The sequence below is a fragment of the Danaus plexippus genome, chromosome 25, assembly GCF_018135715.1.
Source record: "Danaus plexippus chromosome 25, MEX_DaPlex, whole genome shotgun sequence".
Lineage (NCBI taxonomy): Eukaryota > Metazoa > Arthropoda > Insecta > Lepidoptera > Nymphalidae > Danaus > Danaus plexippus.
In genome coordinates this window covers 3623047-3640561 of record NC_083553.1, presented here as the reverse complement: position 1 = coordinate 3640561, position 17515 = coordinate 3623047, and the positions used below count along the sequence as shown (strand labels likewise).

General features: G+C 33.5%; 1 protein-coding gene across 3 annotated transcripts; it reads right to left on the bottom strand.

Moving 5' to 3' along the window:
• Window positions 1–2694: 2694 nt before the first annotated feature.
• Window positions 2695–16045, bottom strand: LOC116775176 (dystrobrevin beta). Of its 3 annotated transcripts, none has more exons than XM_061524625.1 (21): window positions 15794–16045; window positions 15249–15429; window positions 14874–15090; window positions 14551–14636; window positions 14321–14472; window positions 13842–13950; window positions 12998–13164; window positions 11282–11409; window positions 10972–11069; window positions 10668–10759; window positions 10162–10200; window positions 9869–9981; window positions 9635–9800; window positions 9044–9144; window positions 8383–8465; window positions 7462–7524; window positions 7110–7205; window positions 6495–6548; window positions 6007–6089; window positions 5118–5153; window positions 2695–5038 (listed from the first exon to the last, which is right to left on the bottom strand). In XM_061524625.1, the coding sequence occupies exons 2-20, from the start codon at window positions 15421–15423 to the stop codon at window positions 5127–5129; spliced, it is 2049 nt and encodes a 682-aa protein (XP_061380609.1). In that variant the 5' UTR covers window positions 15424–15429; window positions 15794–16045; the 3' UTR covers window positions 2695–5038; window positions 5118–5126. The 3 variants fall into 3 exon arrangements, with proteins under 3 accessions (XP_061380609.1, XP_061380610.1, XP_061380611.1); XM_061524626.1 differs by lacking the exon at window positions 15794–16045 and adding an exon at window positions 15604–15628; XM_061524627.1 differs by lacking the exons at window positions 2695–5038; window positions 5118–5153; window positions 6007–6089; window positions 6495–6548; window positions 9044–9144.
• Between the last annotated feature and the right edge of the window lie 1470 nt (window positions 16046–17515).

Genomic DNA, 17515 nt, shown 5'->3' with positions numbered 1-17515 from the left:
GGAATAGAGTAAGCAGAATATGATTGAAAAAAAAAAACAATATTCAGCATAATTTCATTATTTTCTAATGAGTTTAACCGCAAGGCCAGGATGATGATCATTTGATGTTTGCCTGAACTATACTAACAAAAACGTTTGGTCTCAGAAACTCCTTCAAAAGTTTTTGACAGAAAAGGTTAAGGGCATGGTCTGAACACCTGACATACGGCGCGAGTGGCCATTTTTGTTTAACTAGCTCTGAACTCCATTAATCTCGGAAGATAAAACCGTTTCCCAACATAAGTTTGAGAAATTAATTTATTATGACAATAAAATTCCTCTAAAATATTGATAATATTACATCAAGTCACAGTCCGATCAGACCTAACATCTATATATAATGTTCATCACCGCTTTATGAAAATTATTGCAATCTTAATATCCAGTGGAGATCCAAACATTCTTATTAGTATTTGAAAACAACAACCAAGGAAAACAAAATAACTTATTTGTGTGTACACAACCTGCTGGCCAATTATACCTATCGTAATACTTTATATTAAAACAACTAGTAACATTACTTTTTTTTAGTTAAATCTACAGTCAGATACTTTTAGACGAAGTGGATAAATTCTGTAAGTGGACGGATGGATTGAGGACAAAAACAAGTTAATGTCACTGTCTGTGTCTCGATAGGCGGAATACAAGATATACCTCATACAATCCGGGATTAACGTTAGGCGGTCAATTCGTTTCTACGGTTACAGAAAATGCTCCATTTAAATTTCTCGGTCTTAACATTGATAATATAGGTCATACTCCATCTTTAGAAGGAATAGTAGAAAGCTTCTTAAACGATCTTAACAAGGTAGCTAGCCAACAGATCAGTTACGTCAAAAAAGCTTGGTTAATCACCTAACTTCACGTTTAAGTTGGCTTTTCCTCGTCTATGGTTTTACTAAAACCCTTTTGTCAAAGTTAGATGCAAGCGTCATAAAGGTGTTGAAGTTGTGGCTCGGGCTCGCGCTTACGACTGATTCATCAGTTTTATTCAGGGATCGCAATAGTTTAGGGATGAGTCTAAAAAGGACATCGGAGCTCTATAAACAACTAAGAGTTTCCAAGACACATATCCTGGGTAAATCCCACGATGAAGTCGTTACATAACTCCCAATAGCCAAAGATGCCCCAGAGCTAGTCACGAATTCAACATCATAAGCAGTTTATGATAGGGGCACAAAGTAACAGAGTAGGGTTAGGATCAAGAGAGAAGGCCCAAGATACGGATGTATTGAAGTCTTTTATTCGGAAAGACGAGAATGACAAATATAAGATCCATGCATAGACATAGCAGATTTTTGCATCCCATTAGCACTAAAATGGCGCACCTCAATTCATGATTAGTCGCTAGCATTGCAAAAATGCAAAAAAATTATCTCAATGCGTCCAAATGACTCTCCCAGATCAGAGTAATTTAGTAAGATGGGGTAAAGGTAACGCTTGCTATATCTGTGGAAATGGCAGTTGGAACTGCTAAGCATTTGCTGGTGGGATGTAAGGTACTCCTGGATAGCGGTCAAAACTCGCGTCGTCACGATAGGGTTCGGGAAATCATACGTGAAGCGGTTAGACTTTCGGTAGCCAGAGTGCAAAAGGAAATAACCACAAACGACCGATCAATAGTTTAGGGTACTAGGGCTACAAAATCAAACGTAAAGCCTTACTCTATCCTTAAAGCGGCTTCGGATTTGACTATAATGATAGATACGTATGAAAAACAATACAAAATCCCCGAGGATATTTGTGCGTCCAGACCAGACACATTTATGTATTCGCAAACTCGCTTAACTCGCGTTAGATAGGGGCCTCTTAAACCTACGCCTGGGTGGCAAGTCCCAGACACTGTTGAGCTTAGCCCCAGCTCCTCTCCCTGCAACGCGATGGACCCGGCACCCGCACGGTGAATCCATTGAATGTTAAGAGTTTTCGTCTCACGTTACCACTACAGAGCTCACAGCTATAATTTTTCGTAATTCGTTAATAAATCCACTAATAAACTAATTAAACCTTATTCACTTGCGCTAGCGAGGACAATATGTACAAAATGACGAAAAATGTTGAACGATATACCGACAAATTAAATTATCCCTTCTCATTTGACAATCTCGTCAGTTTCTAAGACTCTTTAAACGAGTAGGGTTAAGGAAGCAGTGCCTCTCGAACACTATCATATGCATAGTTTTTAAAAAAAATTTTTTGCATACAATAAGATCATTTTAGATCGTGCTCGACAACATTTTTATGGAATATATGCACCGAGTAGTTGTGCATAAAGCCGCTCTGGCTGGGAAGCGGTGCAAGCCGCTAGAGACGGCCGCTCGAAAATGTCATTTTTAAAGTTGATAGATCCCACTTTTAGCAATTATACCAAATCATAAATCTAATGTCATATTAATTATCTGTAAAAATTCAACAACTGTTTGATTAAAAGTATAGTATAGTAAGTATGTAAGTAAGAATTAAACAATGTATTTGGTTTACACGCCACTGCATAATTATGACGTTATAAATGAAATTCACTGAATTTGAAATTGAAAGAGGAATTAATATTTGTTAATTTTACATCAATATTTTGTTCCTTCAAAAATAAAAAATCTCATATTAATAAATAAAATATTCTCACAGGTAGGAGGTAAATAAATAAAACGCGCCAAACACAAGCAATGGAATGTTTGCTATCGCAATGACAGCCATCAACGGCCACAGACTAGACACGGTCCACAGATACCATATATACATTAAATAAATCTCTTGTCTATTCTCGTTGACATCACAACCTTACTGAACGTGTACACCGTTTTCAGGCGGGACCATCTATGACCATGACCGAAAGGAAAAACACATTTATTAATACACGTGAACAAATTTATAAACATACAATATATATATGTACGCCGATACATTTTGTGCTCTATGGTATAGAAACTACAACTAGATTATGAAAATCTAACAGTACAAAATACTATGACTTACGTATAGTGGATTCAAAATATCTGATTATATGTCGACATGTGGCATTAAAAAATCTAAAACTTATTAACTATGGAATTCATTAAGTATATAAATAAGTACGCGCTTAACGATTAACGGACTGGCGGTGGGGCGCGTTTTATACAATTCACATACTCGTATTGCGTATTAATTTTAGGATATTTGGGAGTGTATGAAATATATATATATATATATATTTGTTACATAGCACTATATGAATATGAAATGACATTTATTATGCTGAGAAAAAAATATATACGATTGAACGAAAATATAATCATTCGGAGATGAATATAATCAATTTATTATATATATATAAATATATATATATATGTATGTATGTCTGTATACAACACGCCGCCCATCAGTCATACACTTTGGATACATGGTATTAAATTAACTATCTAACAGAATGGAACGTCCTGGTCTCCCCGCGCCGCTATTGCACCCAATTCCTACATTAAATGATATGCAACATCTATAATAATACAAGCACTAATACCTCTAACACATGTACCGATAGTGTTTAAAATACTTAAATGATATCCAACCTTACCATACATATAAATCACTGATATAATCAAATATAATATTTTATATTGTACCAAACATGTCACATAAGCATTGCAAAGATAGTGCATTAAAAATAAACTTATCCATGAATGACAGTTTTAAAAACATGTTACTTAAAAAATCTTATCCTAAATAAACAACAAAGGTAATAACAAAATAAAAAAAAAACTAACTTATACTTACTTTACAGACTGGTTAGAAATAATTTATGATTTCTCATAATTTCAAATTATATCTCAAAGATATTATATAGAAATAAAGTGAGACAAAACGAATTTACTGATATACTTTTGTCATAAGATATTATATTAATTTAATATTTTCAATAAAACCTCATTATAAGATTGGTTGGGATTAAAATATGCGTTAGAACCTACTTTTGCCGCCAATTTGTATAAAATAATTTTGGTTTAAAAACTTTTGGCATTTCACAGTTCGGTGGTGAACGCAGTCTTGAACATATAATGAGCAATAAGTTTTATATATTAAAAAAAATAAATAATGATTTTGCTCAAATTGGAAGCTGTCAGTTTTGACATGTGACGTATAGATTAAAAAAATATTTTACTACTAAAAAACGCTTAAAATATTAAGGGGCTTTCAAAATAGATTTGATATAATCAGATATGGGTAGGGAAGAATAAATTGACTATTTTGTACATCAAGGAAGGAATTGACTAATGGAAGACGGAAATTAAAAAGGGAATTATGTTTTTAATTAAAAAATAATGAGGACTAGACCCTTACAGCCGAAACAAAAAACTTCTAACACTAAATTATGTGTAAGTAACAATTATAATATAGATTTATTAAATCAGAAGACAACTACTGATCAAATAAAGACAGTGGCGCCATCTTGTATCCACCTCCTTAAGGAGCGATCCGTTTTGATGATTGTATGATTATATATTTATTGTTAACGGTTTTTATATAAAAAATAAATTTCGGGCTTTTTTTTTTTGGTATATTTTGCTGATTAATGTATCATATATTATATCAGTCTGTGTGTAGCGGATATTTTTTTTTGTTTATTTTTTTTATTCCCTCAACTTGTATATGCGTAATAATAAGATAATATTACAATTCCTATACTTATATAATAGTTATAATAAAATGAAGTAATTTATAATTTCATATACATATATAAAAAAAAAATGTCTTTCATAAACACTATAACCTTCTTGCAAGGACTCAACCTTGCAACCTCACAGTGTGGATCATAGATTGTTTTAATGTTTTTCTCTAGTAACAATTCAGATAAAATCGACTTTATTATGATAGTTATAGAGATGTTTTTGGTATAAACTTAATTAAAAATAGTTTAGTATGTACCGAATGACAGCTCTATGTGTTAGGAAATAAAGATTACAAATCCTTGAAGCTATGTACGAGGGAAGTAGTGTCCACTGCGAGCTGGTAGCGGAGGAGGGGTATCCTGTATAAGAAAAAATATATATAAATAGATATTTTTTTTTTAATTTTTAAATATATATAATGTATAAACTAAAACAAACCTCTAGAACTCATGAAGTAACACTAGGTGGCATGCTCTGGAAATAATAAACAAGAAAAAAAAAACTCAAGCATAAATAATATCGCAATATATAAGGGACACAAAAATAAGCACATTAAACTATAAGAAATATTCAGGATTTATATATAACAATACAACAAAAAAATGAGGAATTCAATAAGAAAAAAAAAAAAAATTATTAAAAAATAATAATAATATTTAATCGTTCAAAAACAATTATTATATATACTAAACAGAAAATAGCAAAAAGCAAATATGTTCACACTAAATGATTGGATGTATGTATATGTGAAGTGTTTAGATATATCAGTCTGGCCATAAATAAAGTTATAATAAAAAAAAAAACTTTTGAATTTGGAATCTGTCATTTGTATAATATTGTTGGCTATGTTCCATTATTTTGGCGCCAATATATCGTACAGTGCTTAGTGAGTCTCTGTGACAACCTTATGTAAGGTAGGAGTGGAGGCAGATACAGTTTGTAAGATCTATGCGCTTGGCGTTAGACGGATGTTCGTGTCCCGGACTAGTGATAGGTGCAGAGAAGCCTGCTCTAGTAGTGTCAGACAGACGTCCTTGAGGTGAAGGTTGTATTATATAAGATTGTATATGTCGAACATTTCAAAACATGAATTAAGTCTTGAAGTCTAGAAGTGACGTAGTGATAGTAAAATAAACAACTATTACACTTTTTAACAATTTTGTTATTGGATGATATCTTTTTATAACAAAAAATATTCGTATTTACTCGAGAGCTTCCCAATTAGTCAATAGACAACTTGCAACTAGAGCATTATGCTATGGTCATGTAAGGTGTGTGTGTGTTTGTCTATGTGTGTGTGTGTATATGTATGTATGTGTGTATGTACCTGCACGTTGTTGTCGTGTCTGTAGTGTCTCGGCAGCTGCGGGCGCGGCATGGGCTCGTCACTGTCGTCGTCCTCCTCGAAGTCTGACACATAATAAACGTGACTGTTATATTAACTTGTGTTAATTCCAATATTTAGAGACCCCTTCATTATATTTCCTTTACACATCATATATTACTATGTCATTGTATCATACTTTAACACACAGATAAACGTTTAATATTCGTCCTGATGTCTTTTGTTTACCGGTTCAATGAACTCCCTTATATTAACATCGACTAAACATAATATATACATGCAGAATACATGCGACATCGTTTTATCGAAATTCATGAGGCCGGTCGATGATCATGGTACGTTTAAAATATAATTCAAATACATGTTTTATTTAACAGCTATGCTAATAGTGCACAAACTAAACTATCCCCCGGTAACTCCTAGTTTTCTTGGTTCCTAAATATATATATATGTTGTATGTATATTTGTACCTCTCCGTGTTCTCTCCCGCTGCCCCTTGACCGTGTCTTCAGCGTCCGATCCCTCTGCAACACAAACCTCTGATCACTCGCACATCATCTATATATATGGTGGGTAGTTGGATTTTTTTTTTCCAATGACACTATACAGGGGGTAGTTATTGATAAGTTTGAATGAAGCCATACAGGGTGTGGTTTTGAAATTAGATTTATATTATTTTATTGTATCATAACAATAAGATTATGAGTTTCGTGTGTATAAAATTATTTTTTATATTAACCAACTAACATTACTGTATTGTATACTTATATTTTTTGTTCATATATCATATGATAAATTACTATATATAAACATATATATATAATTTTATCGTATGCTAATTCAGATGTATAATCTGTATGCACTCATGGGGGTGTATATGTTCTAGGTGTCCATGCAAGAACCGACAAACGTGCCATAACATAAAAAAAACATGCGTTCCAACAATTTATATGGAATTGAGATATCATGTCGGATCATCATTGTATATCATGGGATTTCAATTCCAGTACAAACATAGTATATATAACTTTCGAAAGTTTGGATTCATATATAAATATATATAAACATATATATGACATAGTTACCAGAATTGAGTTCCCGTACTAGAGTCGACATGGCGTTTGTGACGGAGTCAGCAGCGTATAGGAGATCGCTTCTGAGACTCCTGTTGTCTATGCCCACTGTAAATCAATTGTCTATGATATTCAAATTGTATTTATTAGCCGATTAGTATATGATAATTTTACTTCGTTATAATAAATTCATTTCTCTATGTATTTTTGTAAAATGATATATTATCTGTATTTTTTATTTAATATTTTTTCTTATAAAAAAAATAATAATTTCAACAAAATAATAAGTGTTTTTCGTTGGAATTTTCTAGAAAAGTTTTTGGTAATAACAGCTTTTTCCTTGAATATTCTCATTTGTACTCACTTGTGGTGGGTCTTTGATTTTTATGGAAATTTCTGGAATCAGCTCCCATACTCTCCATGGCACCTTAGTTATAAAAATCATTGTAATTGAGTTAAAGTAATACTATATATATAATGTAAAAGACATTATTATGAGATCCCTAGTCCTTGCACTAATACTCGTTACCTGAATCACACGAGATATTTGAAGACAGATAAATCTTCGGATAAGCAATAAAGAATACATCTCAATTATGTTAGTATCAAAATTATTATATTATAATTTTTTATACTGTAATAAATAAAAATTTTAGATTATATATGTATTTTGTTTCATGTAGGTATGCGTGACATTGGTTTGGCTTTTCGTCTGATAAAAAATATGTCCATTGCAAATAACTTTTTTTTTGGTATATATGATGGCCTATTGAAATTAAAGCCTATTTCGAGACTAAAGATAAACCGTACTATAAAATGGTAGGGAAAAAATTGTACGATTGCATTGCATCGTCCTCGAAGGTAACCAAGGTGGGTATTGAATAAAAGAATGATAATTTTATCAAAAAAATAACAGATAACTTTTCAGTCTATACTATATAATCTGTGGGATAAATAAAGCTAGTATTTTTGGGAGATATTACGTGATTTTTATTATTTTAACTACACAATCCCGACGTTTCGGTTGCTTTGCAGCAACCGTGATCACGGGCAGACGAGATGTGAATGTCTGTCAGTTGGTCCTTGTTATTTATCATCTACCGCCGACGATTTATTAATTTTCTGGCGTACCGCTGTGGATACCGGCAGAATGCGCTCACTGTGTCTCGAGACACAGTAGTAGTTTTAAAAATAAATAAAACTTATTAAAATGAATACTCGCGAAAATCTTACATCTCATTAGTCTATGGTAGTCTATGGTCAACATACCAGGGACTTAACTCACCCAGACTGTGGGTCATGTCGACCCGCTCCCTCTCCCCCAGCGAGGGTGTCTGCGGAGCGCTGCGGACCGCGCCCCGGGACTCCCTACACAAGTACATACATAATACATAACAAGACTATGTTCGCGAAAAAATAAAAATTAAACAATAACTGAATACACGCAGATGATGGAATAAAGATGTTTGATTATTATTCAAATAAAATATCCATAACGGAAGTAATATCTTAAGATATCAAAATTTATCTTAAGATTTATTTTTATGTAATAATCAATTAATATCAGAACTGTCGCTATTGATGTTGTAATCGTTAACTCAGTAATAAATACAATTCTATTAAAATATTTTATCTAAATATTTGTAGGTAAAAAAAATTTTTGCTTCCAACTAATGTACATAAAGTTATTGTAGTAGTTTGCAACAAATTTTCAATCATATATATATATATATATATATAAAACTGACTAATAATATGCAAAAAAATTCAATCATTTATATATATATATATTCACTGATTTTAGTAAGGACACAATAGCTCAAATGTTAGAGCGACTGAGTTTCAATATAGTAGTCGCAGGTTCAAATCAACCATCTTACTAATTTTTGATTTAAAATATTATTGGATGTTATTATATTAATTGTTGGATGGGGTTAAATTTATACCTGTCAGGGGCTGACGGTTGGGGTTGCGACCCCGGCAGTGGGGGGCTTTTCGTGGATCGAGGTGATGAGTTTGGGGTCGAACGAGGACTGGATTGCTGGGTCTAGAATATTAATAGATATGTTAGTGGGAATAATTGTTACCTTAACACGAGTTCTAGCACACACTACATACGAATCGTTTGACGTTTCTCATTCAATATATATCAATACTGTGTGTGAATATTTATGAATGAAATACTGCTAACGCTGCGTGTGTAGTGACGTTAGAACTTATGGTAACACTGATAACTTATCAGCGTAGATTTTTTTTTTTTAAATGTAAAGATTTCTTTAAATTAAACTAATATCTTTCGGATCACTGCGCGTTTTTTATTATTTAAAAAACTAATACTCCCGACGTTTCGGTTACGTTGCAGCGACCGTTGTCTTTATATCATAAAACACGCGTAGTAATCAGAAATATATTAGTTTTATTTAAATGAATACTATAGTTAAATTGTTAGAAATAAGATTTAGTAAGAGAATACACGTTAACTTAGTTTCTTTGTTAACAGATTTGTTCTTTGTATATATATATATGTATGTATGTACCTTAAGCATCCTCATCAGCCCCTCGAGCTGGTGCATGAGATGTTTCCTGGACTCCTGGAGTGAGGACAGGTGTCCTTCTAGTTCGTCCTTTCTCTGTCTTAACGCTCGTAGCTCGGAAACTAAGGGAGGGGCGTTACCGCTAGACGCTTCCGCTTCCTGCTGACGTCTAGAAGACATATTGTTTTTATAATAACAGCTATTACTTAATATATATTTATACTATACAATGTATACCTAAGTCTAGCTATCTCTCTCATGATCTCCCTGTTCTTAGCCTCCAGCTGTGATATCAGTTCTCGCTGCTGTCTCGCAGCATCCACCTCCGAGCCCTCGGACGACGAGCGGCCCTGGATGTATTACAATATAACGTATAAAATATTTATTGTTATTTAAGTAGTATAAAAGATATGGTAAAGAAAGGTTAGGTTATGCTTCAAACGGGTCACAATGCGGATGAGGAAAATAGGGTTATAACATCTATGAGATAGTTTCCGTAAGGTTAAAAATCTAAAAGAAAAATGCCTCACCAATTCAGGAGTCAAAGATGCAGACCTCCCAGCTCTCGGCTGTAAAATAATTACTTGCTTATAATGTTATTATTTTTTCTAAACACTAACTCAATAGTCGTTCGGGCTATATATCTATAATATGAGATTTTATTAAGATCAGATACCTCCAAACTTTATAATAGATAATTAGTTAATATTTCCAGTTCAATAGTACAATATGAATGTCATTATGATTGACATTTAGTGACAACACACACACTGAGATGTGTTCACGTATTGATGTATTATATAAGTGTGACGTGTGCGTGTGTGCGTGTGTGTGTGTCAGAGTCATGGTAGTGTGCGTGATGTTAGTTTTGATCATCAATGTGTGTGTAATACATGTCTGAACATGAGCTATGAGCTTTTATATTTCATCATCCGTTCAAGCATTCCTCTTAGCGATACATAGTTTTAGCTTCGCTTTAACAATATTAATACATTATTATGCTTCGTTATGTAATATATTGGTATCTGTTTGTAACCATAGTTCTATTCTCGTGCGCGAGTCTGGCGGCGTATCTCGCTATGAGACGGTGCTCGTCATCCACCCCCCGGGAGAGGTGTTCAGCTATGCCTGGCAAAAAAAAATTATAATGTGTAAAACCTTTATATATAGTAAATTAACTTCAATGTTATATTATGTGATATATTTGTGATTGTTGTATGAGAAATTTTACAAAAGAATAGTTATTAACAAAACTACGTTTTTTCTCATATTATTTATATTATTGTAGGTTGAAATTTTTTAATGGGGCGTATATATAAATTTTATATGTATTAAGATACTTCTATGTGTCGATCTTGATGAACGACTGTCCAATGAGCCGGTGTTGTAGCCAGTGTACTCCGGGAAGCCGTTGTGAGCCGGCACTGGTGACGGTGGACTGTAACCAGAAGGAGATGAACTCTTATTAAGGTATAGGTCAAGTTATGACGGTCGCTTAATTGTACCCATTATAACCACCAGTGTAAGAAGAGCTTTAGGAATATAACTCGTATGCAAGACCAGTTTAACGTGAACTGTTAACTAATTATACTACGATATCAAGGTTCAGGTGTTGATTCATAACCACTTTACGCTGAACTGTCAACTCACACAATATGGCTTAAATTGAGTGTCCGCTCCGGCTGGTCGGGATACCTCGGAAGGGCTGGTCGCGCTCGCTCGGGAACACAGCGGAATGACTTACGAAGAGTCGCACCGATCTGCTTAGATGGAGATTTCTGTAACAACATCAACAAACATACAATAAATTTATATTATATTTTAAGCGTTACTCTAAAACTGAGTATAAATCATAAGCCAGCAGATTAAGGATCAAGATTAAATGACGGCCAGCGTTCAGCTCTGATGAGCTCTGGAACATTAGATTCTAACTAAGATTTTGTGAATAGTTTTGTGACTTCGAGCCGAGTCTTGCTGATGGGATCATTCTTAAATATTGAATTTTTTAAAGTAACTACCTTGTCGTGGGCGTGGTATTTTGTGCTGATATTTTGTTATTTTTTTTCATAAAAATACGTTACAGTTGCTTTTTTCTAGCTAACACTCGAATATTCATCACTGACGTCGTTTGACGCTCACGTTGTAATCCTTTGACTAATTGGGAAACTCCTACAAGCCTTTCGACGTAAATAATAATGTTTTGTGTTATATTATAACGAAACATTATCCAAAAACAAAATTGTTAATAAGTGTAATTTTTTTTCACTATCACTACGTCTCTTCTAGACTTCAAGACTTAATTCATGTTTTGAAATGTTCGACATATACCATCTTATATAATACAACCTTCACCTCAAGGACGTCTGTCTGTCACTACTAGAGCAGGCTTCTCTGCACCTATCACTAGTCCGGGACACGAACATCCGTCTAACGCCAAGCGCATAGATATTACAAACTGTATCTGCCTCCACTCCTACCTTATATAAGGTTGTCACAGAGACTCACTAAGCACTCTATTTCTTGCCTATTCTTCTAACAAGTAATGAAGAGGTTACTTTTTTTTTTTATAAAAATTTGGTCCAAAGATAAATCATTTCCCAGTTTTGTATATGAAAGGGTATTAAATCTCTATTACCCTTCCTAACTCGTTTTTAGATTTTTAATCACAAGTTAAAATATACCATAACGACACACCGAGACTAAATAGAAAGTCTAGACTGAGCGCTGATTGAGAACGCATTACTTTATATTTAAGTATTATAATGTTGACTACATATGTATATAGACGAATATTATTCTGTTAGTCTAGACTGAGCGCCGATCATTAACGCTTAGACTACATTGCTGAACCGAGATTAAAAAGAAAGTCTAGCCCGAGCGTTGATAATGAATTCATTCGCGTCACTTTTAATATTTGAGTCTAGACTAAGCTAGGCCTCATTACTATCATTTATAACATTTATTTTCAACATTCCAATTACTATTTATATAATTTACCAAATATTATGAAATCTGGTGTACCGAAAATGTCCTTCATAATCATGATCATTGAAACATAACATTAAAACGATCAAAACGAACTGAAATTTATAAATAATGTCTGAAGTTACAGATATCCGGAACTGATCTGGCTGTCTGTATAGACCAGGGGTTCCCAAACTTATTTCACCCTCCCACTTTGAGAATAAATTATTTTTGATCACTCCCATTTTCTCACCTACTGAAAAACCACTATAACTTAACACCCCCACTTTTTTTGGGTCTCTTACCGACCCCTTTGGTATCTAAAAGTGGGCGTTATCGCTCACTTTGGTGATTATTCACGAATTAATCTAATATAACTGACCAGTGTAACATGATACTCACGTAGGTGGCGTACTCTTTGACCTCGTGGTCATTGCTGTGCGGGGGGCTCACGTGACCCCGCCAGAAGCAGTCCTGACAGAGGGTGTAGGCGGCGCAGCGTGTACAGCGGTAACGGAACCCAGTCAGAGAACCACGACGACACACACTGCAGGCGAGGGGATGCACCACTAGCGAGAGGAACAGTCAAGTTGACCAATATATATTTTCACTTAACACGCGATACTCAATAGTATTTCAAACGTTAATTTTTTTTTAATTAAAAAAAAATATATATATATATATTTATTCATAAACATTTAAACTATATAACAATAATAATAAAAAAAGTATAGGCAGCTCCCTCTTGCGTATGTGACGTCATCGCGCATATTCCATTCAAATGTGTTCGCGCCGATGCTCTCACGGAATGTTTTTATAGACACGCAATAACGTGCACGATGACGTCACACCAATCACATCACGTTGGCATCACGTGATTCTCATATGATATTGGACCGCTTTTATCTATTTTTTTTTAAATTATTTGTAAAATTTTAATTTCAATCTTACTCAGGTATTATGATTGTATCAAAGACTGAACTCTATTTGCTAAATAATTTTCATGCAAATAATTGCTATTACATCATGAAATTATGTATGATGGACTGGTTTATGCATAGTCCGTGACCAAACCAGGTTCATTTGAACGTTTCTATGAAGTGAATGTGAATGAAAATGTGAAAGGAATGAATGAATGAAAATGGGAAGATAGATGAATGAGAACGGTTACAATAAATTTGATTATCGTTGATAAAATGGACTATATATGTGTATATATATATATGGAATGTTTTTATTTACAGACCATTCTCAACGCTAGCCAGTCTGTGGAGTAACGGTAGCCACACAAGACACGGCGGTCCCGGATCCGACATCAGTGTGTCTAAGAAGTCATTGACCGTTATTTTGACATTCTGCAACAATTAACATGTATATAACTAGCTGTGCCCGCAACTTCTCTCGGAATTAAAATAAAAAAATAAAAGCAGACTTAATTACATGATATCTGAGAAAATTCAGTAGTTTTAGGGCTTACAAGGAACAAACAGATAAACAGACGAAAATTAAAATATGTTTATTAACACTCCCTTCCCTTATTGAATTTAATTTTAATTTTTTTTATACATATAAGTCTGTACCGAAAAACCACCTAAAAGATAAATTTTATTTAAAACTACCTTACAAGTAATACCCACAACTATATTTTTCCTGCAGCTTCTGTTTTCCTTGTATATCCTATACATTAATTGTATATCTTATACATTAAATATAATTATTATTCACCTGGTTAAATATAGCCATAGCTAGATTGTCATTGTAACTGAAGGATGGTGACTCGTAAACCGCTGCCGGTAAAGCCAACACTTCCCGCAGATAGTCTGAGAGCCTCTTCATAAGTAAATGACCATTACCGTCCGAGAGTTGGGAGAATATGTCTGCAATATAATATAATATAATATTATTAGATAGAATCAATTAATAATTAAATAATTCATGGTAATTATTTGACTCACATCTCAATTTATCCATCAGCTTGCCGGCACACATCGTTGCTAATGCCACTTTGATAGAAAAAACTCTTATCTTTCCCACATTCTCGCTGGGAAAAAATAAAAGAATTACTATTTCCTATGTGTTATGAAGCGATAATATTAATAAGAACAGATTTTACGTGTGTTTTGTACAATTTATATCTGTAATGGTAGAATTATATAGTCTCTCTGAATACCAAGGACATTATTAAATGTGAGTATGAGTATATGCAGGAACTAGTTAATAAAACTATAAAAAACATATATGTAAATAAAACCAGTTTTCAATAAGACGATATAGTTACCCAGTACTAAATGCTGATAATAGCCAGTTCAATAGCAACGCCGAACATGCTTCCACCGACACTTGGTTAGCGGGAGGTAGCCTCTTGTTTAAGTTATGATACAGTGACGACACCAGTGTCTCAAGTCTCGTGACATTCACACAGGCTGTCGGCTCAAGAGTGTTTAGAGCATTCTCTCTGAATGCCTCTATGACATTCCATATATCGATTGCATGTACTGTAATTGAATTAAAAATAATTTTTATTATATTGCATATATTGTAAAGATATCAATGAATTACAGTAAATTGAAGTATATTATCTTAAATACGTAAGATAATTAGAATGGGTATATATATGATAAAATAATGATAATATAATAAAAATAAGACATACAGTTGCATTTCTTCTGAACAAATCGGAGTTTACATGCCGTCCTGTATGAAGCGAATCTGATGAGATCGAAATTCTGGTCTCTCATTTCTTGTATCAGCTGTGAGCGAGGATCCAGTGGACCGCTGCCAACGGAAATGGGTGGCATAACACCCATTGTTTCTCTTTCTAATGACATTTTGGCCTAAAAAGGTTTATATCTAATATTATTATTGCACACTCAATACTTTATAGTATCAAAGATACAATATAAGAGACACCTATCAATCAGTATTTATAAATGTATCAATATATAATTCACTTTAAATAATTTGATACTATATTGAAAGGCAAAACTCTTAAGATCATTTCGTATTACATGAAATCGTAATATTCTTTATATAATTATGGTTGGGTAACGTCTGCTTACTACTTTTAAATGATTCACTCAAAATATTAGACGTCAATACTTAGTTTTTAATTTAAGATAATTGGGAACATTTATTTGGAACAACACTTAATTAATATGTTTGTTGTAATTATCAAGCGAAATACAAAAAAATGCTTACCTCTTACTATCTCATAACTTTGTTGACAAAATGATAACAAATTACCGACAAAAAAATATAGTTATTTAAGTTATATCGATTATAATGACACTAAGATGTAAGCTATTTATATTTAGACAAGCACTGTTGCTTGAAATTGAAATACAATTAATAACTACGCACACCTTATCGGAAGTAAGGGTATTAAATGATTTTACGAAAATAAAAGCGAAACCTAATTTTTCCGGAATAAAAGCCTTCTTAGATCAGAAAAATGACAAGACTGCCATTGAACTAACGTTTTACGTTCCATTTTGGGTTAACTCTAAAGACATACATAGACCATGATAGAAAAATTTATCAAAGAAAATCTTTTATAAAAATACAGTTTAACATTGAAGTCTGTGATTTCTTTGTTTCTATATGCTCCAAATATCTCAAATAAGAATTCATCGTTTTTGAATAATACAAATATAAATATAACACATTTACAAATAAGAACGTGAAATGAAACGTTTTACACTTATTGTTTGAACATTTATTTTTTTTTTGGAAATGAACTTCTGCCAAGTTACTTGACAACAACTTTGCTTATTCCGCTTTTGGTATTTTTAATCGCAGGCAATGACATCAAAACAGCTGTTCGCAAGGTGCTCGTCACAACTCCTAGTAATATTTGTCGTTAAACAAACGTATTTATATTATTTTTTAGTTAAGTTAGAAAATTGAGTAATGAGAAATTAGGACATCAATATAACTGACATACATTTCTAGCCTACCATTTGCACATAGCATCAAGTTTATGATTGAAACATTGGCAAAGTGAATTTAGTCAAACCAAAGGTTATAATGAGCACGTTAAGCAGGGATCAATAGCCGTGATAATTCTCCCTCAAAACTGTCATTTTTGATTTTCAAACAAGGTTTTATGGCGGTAGAGCCTAACTGTGGCCAATTAATACATCACCAGCATGGGCGGCTCGACCGGGGAATTAACACCCTCCGGCAGAAGATCGGAGTGAAGTAGTAGGTATTTCATGGTTGCATTTCGTTTGATAAGTGACCGTGCCGGTTGCCCTTTCCTTTTTCTTACCCTTTCCTCTCCCAGATTGTTGATGTATATAACGACCTTCTGCTCTACATCAGTGTAAGTTTGTTTATGATGTTAGGTATGTTTCTTTCGCATGAGGTCAAGGGAGACCTTATAACTGTGGATCAGATCGGGGGCCCTTCCTTCCTTTGTACCAGCGGCACACAAACACGACCCTCAGTTCAGACGAAGAGCATTGTCTTTGACAGGATGGTTATTGGACCATCAGAGTTCTTCCATCATTCTTTTCACACCAAGGCTGGCAACGCATCCGCAACACCAGATGTCCATGGTCTAGGATAGTTACTTCCCATCAGGTAGGCAGTCTACTGGTATGTCCCCTTCACCATAAAAGAACTTCGACAAAAAAGTTAAAGGACAGATGTAGCTCGAGTTGATAGAATAGCTTTATTTTTGTCGTCCATTCCTTGTCATGATTTTCGGATTTGTTTGTAGATGTACCATACAGAAGTATGTTTATCACTTTCGAAATAAGTATTTTTTTTTTATAACTTTTTAGCTTAAATACATGTAAAATTTAAGTATGTATTTATGTTTCAAAACTGTTCCAATCCCTTGCTGTGCGCATTAGAAATGTATATAGATATTTATTAAAATTGGTAATATTTTAATAAGTACCGATGTCTTCTAAA